General features: G+C 49.0%; 1 protein-coding gene across 1 annotated transcript in view; it reads right to left on the reverse strand.

The window, feature by feature from the left end:
• Window positions 1-5064: 5064 nt before the first annotated feature.
• Window positions 5065-8364, reverse strand: part of LOC103768478 (protoheme IX farnesyltransferase, mitochondrial) — a gene marked incomplete at its 5' end in the record, with an annotated part of 102078 nt that continues 98778 nt past the window's right edge. Inside the window, one exon of the mRNA XM_008935620.1 lies at window positions 5065-5507. Within this exon, the coding sequence (XP_008933868.1) occupies window positions 5065-5507 (443 nt within the window). The remainder of the gene's footprint in view (window positions 5508-8364) is intronic.

The raw sequence follows: 8364 nt of genomic DNA on the forward strand, positions 1-8364 counted from the left end.
TTTCAGGGACTCAGAGAAACACACGGCACCTTCCCAGAACGGATAAATGCACCAACCTGGACCTGCTGCCAAGTCGTCAGTTCTCGCTCCAAGGCCTGGAGGTGCCAGAACTGGTTAGGAGCGGTAGGAAAAACGTCTCCACATTGTGGGAAAACAGCTCATTTTGCCAGCCTTGTTCTGTGCCTTTATGAAATGCTGGAAACTAAACCCCAGCCTGAGGCACTGACCCAGGCTGGAAAAACTTCAGCGCGAACAGTTAAAGTCTGGGAGCAGAAAAGCAGAGGTGACGGAAAGTGTACAGGGCAGAGCTGCTGAGAGAGATTCCTGCCAGCTCTTTTAAACACACGTACTTCTGGTGGCAGTCTAAATGGCTTTGGGATGCTGAGCACACGCTGCTTGCCAGACCTCCTTCTCTTTGGGTCAGGAAGAATTTGGCTGTTCTGGGCCTGCCAATGGCCCTTTGGAGGGACAAGTGTCCTTGTGGCATGGTCATCCAGAGCCACACAAGCTCTGACCCAGCACAGGAACTGTAGCACATTCAAGAAATACTGAGAGCTCAGTCAACATGGGTTTGGAAAGCAGCTCCAAAGCTTGGTAAGATCTGTGTCCAAGCCCTAAAAGTCTGGAGTAGATTTATTTTGGAGGGGACTAAAAACCATTGATGGAACCACCCAGTAAGTCACAGTCTGAGGGACTCTCATGGAGGAGGGTCATCACCAACGACACTTCTGGCCGCACAAATCAGTTGTCATCTTTGACTCCAGATTAACGAGATGCTGTCTGGGAGATGATGAGCACCAGAACCAGACCCTGGCTTGTCTTTGGCAGAGCCAAGTGCTGGACACACACTTAAGAGGGGACAGGCCCTGCTCTGTAGCACTGACCTTCTCCATGACTGGGTGAAGAAACAGCAGCACCAGGAGGCAAACAACTGACCCAAGGCCAGGCTGCCAGCACGAGTGGCGCCCTGCATCCCACGAGCCCTTGCTGGGGATGGCTCTTCACCTGATTAAGAAATATCACAACTAGAAATGCCACTGGGGACAGCCTGCAACAGAACTTCTAGTGTTACCACCTCCAGCAGAGCTGCTTGGTGGGAAAACAGTGCTGATACTTCCATTTTAAAAGCAAAGGGCTCTGCAGACAGCCTGAATTTCCAAGGAAAGGGGAATATCTACTCGCCTCTGGAGAGCAACCAGGACAACACGCTCTCTGTACTGATAATGATTTCTGATAGTATCACTGCTTCCCTTCCTGCTCTCGTGGGATTGTCAGAACTGCAAAGGACGCGTGTTTTGTGTGAGCCCCGCAAGGCCATGGCCAGGCTGAGCGGGAAGCGCGGCTGGGGCCCAGCGGGTGTGAATGTGTTACTCTGCTGGGGCAGATCGGATCAGAGCTCCAGACAGGAAGCGGGGAAAAAAGCACCCAGTGGGGGAAAGGAGAAGGAAAAAAACCTCGCCCGTGGTGGAACAAAGCACAGAGCCCCACCGACCGCCTGGCTCACTGGTGCGCCATGCCGAGCCGTGCCATGCCGTGGTACCACCACGGGGTTCATGTAGGATCTGAGTGCTCCTGGCCAAGGCAAGAGTCTGAGGTGAGTCACAGTCAGGGAGCTCAGCCCCCCTTGCTGTCCTGTGAGGCAAGATTCATGCCGAGATTTAGGGATTTGCTGCAGGCAGAGCAGAGACGAGGTGTGGGGGGAAGGATGTGCCAGCACTCAGCGCTCCTCACACCACCAGCCAGCGCTCCTTTTTCAGGGCTGTGCAGAATAATGGGCACAGGGCTGACAAAAACATAAGCTGTTTGCTCCTCCAACAAGGCGAAACATCATCCCCCCCATTTTACAGATGGAGCGCATTTCTCCAGTGAGATCTGGAAAGAATGAAGATCCCCTGAGCCTTGGGGCTACTGTTTTATCCACAAAACCACACAAAAAGTTTAAAGATCAAATAGACTAAAACCAGCTTCATCCTCTTGAGTCACTGGCTCAGATTCCTCTGTGAGCTCTAGTACAGGCTTCTGGTGGTGCCAAGCTGCTTGCTGGAACAGCAACACCTAGACGGGACCATCTCAGCTATCAGCAGAGCCAGGGGAAGGTGGGGCACAGCCACTGCTGCTACTTTTTTCCACTACCACATAAATAGCAGGTATTCTCCAGGAGGGCGATTTCCTGGGGAGATCCGGAGTAACCAGGATAACGGGATGACAACCAGCCAGTATTAAAGTTCTCCCAATAGGACAAGACAAAATCCTGTTGCAACTCAAGGCAGGAATGGCTGGTTGAGGTTCCAGGAGCTGTGCGAAGCCTGACACTTGCATGGCCCAGCACGGACATGCAGGAGGCCCGAGTTTCAGCCCTGGCACTACCCAGGCTGAGCAAAACAACCCCAGCAAGACACTATCACAGTTTTACCTTCAAAACCCATGCAACGACAAACATTCCTAAAGGCAGTAAAATGACAGTAGATGGTTTGATCCCCACCTGACACATGGCCATTTTGTAGCAAAGCAGAGAATACTTTCTAGGTGAAAAAAAGCAGGGTTTTAAAAAATTTATTATAACAAAAAAAAAAAAAAAAAGGCAAAGCTATTTCTTACCTTTAAACCCAGATCCACTCATGCTAAAACCATGCTTTCTTTCCAGGCCAGACCAGCTGGGTGTGGAGATGGTGCAACTCTGTGACCTGCATTTTGCAGACACTTGGTGATGATCACAAAGCTCCTGTCTTGCCCTAAAATCTGTGAATGTTACACATTCTGGCCCAAGAAATGAAGATGACTGCTCTTCAAAACAGAACCACAGGCATGTCCCTGGGACCTTTAATCAAAGTGGCATTTGTCAGGACAGCACCCGGTACTTGCAGGCCATTCTGGAGCTCTAGAATGACCCAGGAGAAAACCACAACCCTCCTGCTCCAGCACCACTTTCTGCCTCCAGGAGCAAAATCTGTGTTTTTTGTGAGCCATCTGCTCTTTTCAGGTTCCTCTCCCAGCTAAAGGTTGACCGAATCCTTTGGTTTTGCACAAACCTTTCCCCTCACACACGGCTCCAGCTCAGCATGTGTTTTGCACAATAAACCGGTTATTTCACAAGCTGTCCTGGCTCTTACAGCAATCAAGAATATTGTGGCTGTGAGAAACGCCACAAAACTATCAAATACCTTTGCAATGAACTGAGCTGCACCAGGGTTTCAATCAGAAGCGAATCATTTCAAACAGATTTTGAGCAGTCCCCTCTGGTTTTTTTGTACATTTTTTTTTATTGCAAAGAAGACCGGATGCATTTTTAAAATTAACTTAGGAGCTGCACAGTTTCCAGACATTCCTCCGAAGTGCTGCCCGCAGTAACTCGAGTCCGACAGAGTCCGTCAGACCATGGAACTCGATCCTGTCATCTGCAATCACTTGAGAGAAAATCTTGCAACCAATTATTTAAGAGCCATGTCAAACAGGTGGCTGTGCTCCTGCGAGCCTCAGCCAGCGGAGCAGAGGTGAACCGTGTCGCTCCTGATTTACACCAGCCTCACCCAGGCCAAGAAGTTGGGCTTGGGTCATGAAAGCAGCCAGTGAAGATTTTCTGTCGGTGTGATACGCACATGGTGGCAGATTTGTGAGGTTTCCCGAAGGGCTTTACTGGGGATCAGAGCAGAGCCAGCGTCTCCCCTTTCAGGTGTTACCGTAGCTGCCGCGCTGCCCAGTCCCTCTCCACGTGGGAAAGGAATCTTGGCGTGGAAACACGTCAAGCTGTAACAGGCACTAACTACCGCAGTGAACTACAACACAGTCTCTGTCTGCCCTGGATGCTGCTGTTTGGAAGTGTCCCAGTGGGTCACGGCCAACCCCAGGTCGGCTGAGGGTGAGCCGCAGCCCTGGAGTGGGATCACAAAACCATGAGAGTGTGGCTAGAGACCTTCTGCAGCGTGCTATTTAACAAAGATAACACGTTTTCCTAGTGAGAATAGCTGCGCTGCAGAGACATTGGCTGCATCAGCAATTTGAACATTATAATATCAGGAGAAAAATCCCAAATTCTTTCTGTAAAATGTGTTTCCTTACCAATTTCATATCCCAAAAGTGAAGCCTTCTCTCTCAGCCACCACAGCGTGATACTAAAGACAGTTCAAACTCTTGATGCAAGTCCAGAGCTCGTCTGAAGACCCTGAGACTGACTGGGCCAGCACAAAACACATTAGCACAGAAAAACTCATAAAACCTGCAGACTCTGAGATCTGAGCCTCACCTCCTACACCTTTTCAAAGCTTCACTGACCTAAGCTGTAATGGCAGTAATTTTTATCAGCTGAAGATGTGATGCCCAGAGCTCAAAGTCCAATGATGTAAAACCACAGAGGGGTTAGAAAATCCCCATGATGGGTGTACAGCAGAACAGCTTGGGGTGTCCGAGTGCTACAGAACTGCTGGGCATCTGGAGGCTGTTTAAATGCTGATGTGTAGCGTGCTGAAAGACACTTTTCTTACTCCTTTATCATTATGCCAGCCGTATGAAAACTAAAAATCTACTGGGGTGAATGAATGGGAACCTGCGGAAAAGGAGCTGATTTAAAAAAAATCCTCAGAAACTAAAGGCTGTGTGTGATACCAGAGCACGGATTGAGACGAGAAGGGTTCACCCAACCCACCATGTGCCACAAAGCTTAATTTGGAACGGATGCTCGGGGAGCAGGGGAGATAAATCATTCATCTGTCGCTCCCTGACAGCTTTGCCAGGGCTGGTGGTTAGAAAGTGTGCGCATGTGACTTGCTAACTGGAAGCCCACCCACAGGATGGGAGCCCACAACTCACTGAGACTTTGGAAGGCCACCACAAAGTGATGTGCTTCTGACATAAGCAAAATTTTAAGCCGTGCTGAGTGAGTGAGCCTGAGGCCCACGAATGCTTTAAGCCCTCGTGTCTTTTCCCTTTCTGAAGAACATAGAAAATTATCGCTTGAAGTGGTCGCTAGGCACAAATGATTCTTCCTCAAACAGAACTCCACAGGTTTCCCCCTTGTAGTTACTAAACTATACTACCTGTTGTGTCACGAGGATGACGAGTAATTGACATTTAAGGCAACCTCATTTCCGCAGCCCTCCCCTGACTCTCCCCGAGCACATCTCCTTTCTCTTCCTTCTCTAGGCTCGCCTCCTTGCACGTGAACATGACGAGCAGCAGCATGGGCAGGTGCCAGAGGCTGCAGAAGAAGAGCCTCCTGGAGCTGCGGCGATCCGCGTCCCGGTAGAAGCGAAAGCCGAGGTAGGAGATGTAGAGGTTGATGGGGAGCGAGACGACGGGGAAAGTCCACGTGGTGATGTGGAGCAGAGGAGCCGCCGTTGAGAGTCCGATTAAGGCCAAGCAGTGGCGCAGAGCCACCCGCCTGCAGAGCCCTGGGTGGGTGACAGACATCATGCAGTAGCCTCCTCGGGAGTATTCCTCCCGCAGCCCCCAGCTCAGGGCATTGAAGTGAGGGAACTGCCAGGAGTAGAGGATCCCTCCCAGCAGCAATGCACCTGCAGGGGAGGGAGAAGGAAACGGGCGTTAGAAGGCCCCTGTGAGAAGCGCTACAGAAAGGCCTTGCTGGCCCGGGGCTGCACTCGCAGAACCCGCTGCACGGCTCTGGGCAGAAGGCATGTGCTGTTCCCAACGGCGCTCACGCAGGGCTGCTGCCTCTCCTGGGTTTGGAGCAGTTAATTTGAAAAGCATTTCATCAAGTCACTTCCTCCTAATGAGCCATCGCTAATTGGTTTCTGCACCGATTCGGTCTCTACCTAAGGGATGGGGAAACGAAGCAAAGTTGGGCAAGAGGCTGTTTTCCTGGGTACCTCTAGCATCTGCTCCTGGGTTCTCTGCGTCCAGAGCAGCGTGTCACACTGACCCTGCTCAAGGACAGTCGAAAAGGAGATAAACCAGGAAAATACCAGTGTCCTGGTGGCCTGGAGCACGGCTGAGCTTTGCTCACTGTGTGGAGGGAAGGAATTGCTACTGACAGGGGAGAGCACCTCCATCAGGGGCCCTGGGCAGAACCTGCTAATGAGGTGACACTAAACAGACAGCTTTTTGCTCCCTCAAACCATTTGCAGGAACTTTTAAGTAGTTTGATCGAGTAATACACCAATTAGCTACTTCCCCATTTAAAAAGGAGCTATGGAAGCACCACATTTTTCACAGCTATCCTCAGGACACGGTACAGGGCTTATCGAGGTAGAAGCAGCTTATGTGCTGATTTCAGGGAGCTTCAAGGAGGCCCTCAGATTAAACTCCCTTCATTAATTTTGTCTGAAGACACAAAAAATCCCTCAAGGCTGCTGCACATTACGAGCATTCCTGGATTTTCCTTTTGTTCCCCCAGCTCCCAAAGACTCCACTCCAGCATTAACACCTTCTTTGCATCTCCCTGCTTCCATGAGCTCATTCTCTATGGAAACTACTTCTCAGTTGGAGCCATGAGTCTATTATTTTCTTAATGACTTGACAGAGACAGAAACAGCAATACTTATCTGCACACAGGTTAATGTATTTAAATCCTTCCCCAAATGCTCACTTCTCCCCCAGCAACTGCTGGGGCTCTAACAAAGACCAAGGCACTGTCTCCTCTGAACTGCTTTGTGTTTCATGCTTTTTCTCTACTCACTCTGGCTGTATGGTCCTTGGGGCTGTGCGTGTCTAGTTCTTGTCTTGAGCAGCACACCTTACATAGGTGTTGTCATGCAAATAATAATAATCTGAATTTGCAAAAGTGCATTTTTTTCACCCTACCTTATCAACGAGCGAAGGAACAGTCCATTAGACTTCATGTGGGTTTCCAGTTGCTTATTAAGATCCAGTAGTGGTAGAAAAGACCCCTCTCATTGCTTTTTAAAATGAGTAATAAATTCTCTATTAGGCAAGTACTGGCCTCTGAAAGTTCATTACAAGAAGCATGAAGATAGATGGAGACAGTGGGCATGCAGCTTTCAGAACAACATTGCCTGCTATGTGTTACAGGTGATTTCCTGGATTACGGCCCAAAATATTTGCAAATCCTGTCCCTTGATCCCACTGAAGTTGACTTTCAGGGTCTGGATCCTCAGCACCTTCTCTAAATTGGAACCTTTTGAGACGGTTGGAAATGGTGCACCCCAAAATGATCATTAATTTCAGAACATCATGGCAACAGAAGTAATTTTGGCACTAACACAATAGGATTTGATCCAGCTCTGCTGAAACCTAAGGGAGTAGCTCTAATGAAATAAATGGAAATAAAACTTAATGGGCCTGTCATGTGTCAATCTGTAGCTTTTCCTATTCTTGTAAAACATGTTGTTGGAGGAAAGATCCTGAGTGTGATAAACCTAAAATAGGACTATATTTTCCAGTTTCACATCTGAAGTGCTTTAGAGACATAACCTTGCCATTTTTCAGAACTCAGGCAAAGGTAAGCTGCCATTATCCATCGGCTGAGGAAACTTAAGCAGATGGATCTGGGTCCAGGATTCAGGGGCTGTCCAAGCTTCCCAGGGCTATGGAGCAGCTGGTTCCTCATCCGGCACCCCGATGTTTGGGCTGTGACACAGCCTTTGACTATTCCACTGTTCAACCATTGTGTGCAGCCAAGCTCAAAACACACCTGAAACCTCAAACACACAAACACCTTGAACAGTTCTCCAACTATAACACCATTATAAAAGACGTAAAAAAGTCATCTGGAGAAACTTTTAAACACAAACAGACCAACTAAACCACTTGGGGCTGGATTCCCGTTGACGAAGCTCTGGTTTTTACATGAAAGCCTTTGGAATTTTAATGACTTTGATTCCATTATGACCATTGAGATAATTGATATTTTACAGACAAGCTGAACAGTAAAACAATTTAATAGCCCATTATGAGGATTTTAACTGCCCCGATCTTTTCGCTGGCTTCCCACGTGCCCTGGCCATCCTGTGATTTCCTCTGCCCTGCTGAGGCTGTCAGGTTGTCAGAGGTTTTGAGGCGTCACCTAAGAGTGACAAAGCAAAGCATGGCACACGGACAGTACAGTTCTGCATCAGATGAGCCCACAGCAGAAAAGAATCCTGTCAAGCCCAGAGCAGGCACTGCGACACTCATTAATTACTAGATGAATGTTAACTATTTCATAATTAGGTCAGAAGTGTTTTTAAGCAATATTACAGCGAGACTGACTCTGGAGACCAACCTGGTTCCAAAGAGTGCGGAGCCCACTCTGCTGCTTCTGTGCAGCTCCCAGCAGTTTGGTGAGCCCAGTTTAACCCACGCAAATCTCCTTTTTCTCTAGGGTTTAGAATGAAGCACAGAGCAGACGAGGTCGCTCACAGCCGCAGCACGTGGAGCTGGCGGGGAGTTTGGGAAAGCCAGGCTGGCTGCTGG

The sequence above is a fragment of the Merops nubicus genome, unplaced genomic scaffold (assembly GCF_000691845.1).
Source record: "Merops nubicus isolate BGI_N331 unplaced genomic scaffold, ASM69184v1 scaffold3312, whole genome shotgun sequence".
Lineage (NCBI taxonomy): Eukaryota > Metazoa > Chordata > Aves > Coraciiformes > Meropidae > Merops > Merops nubicus.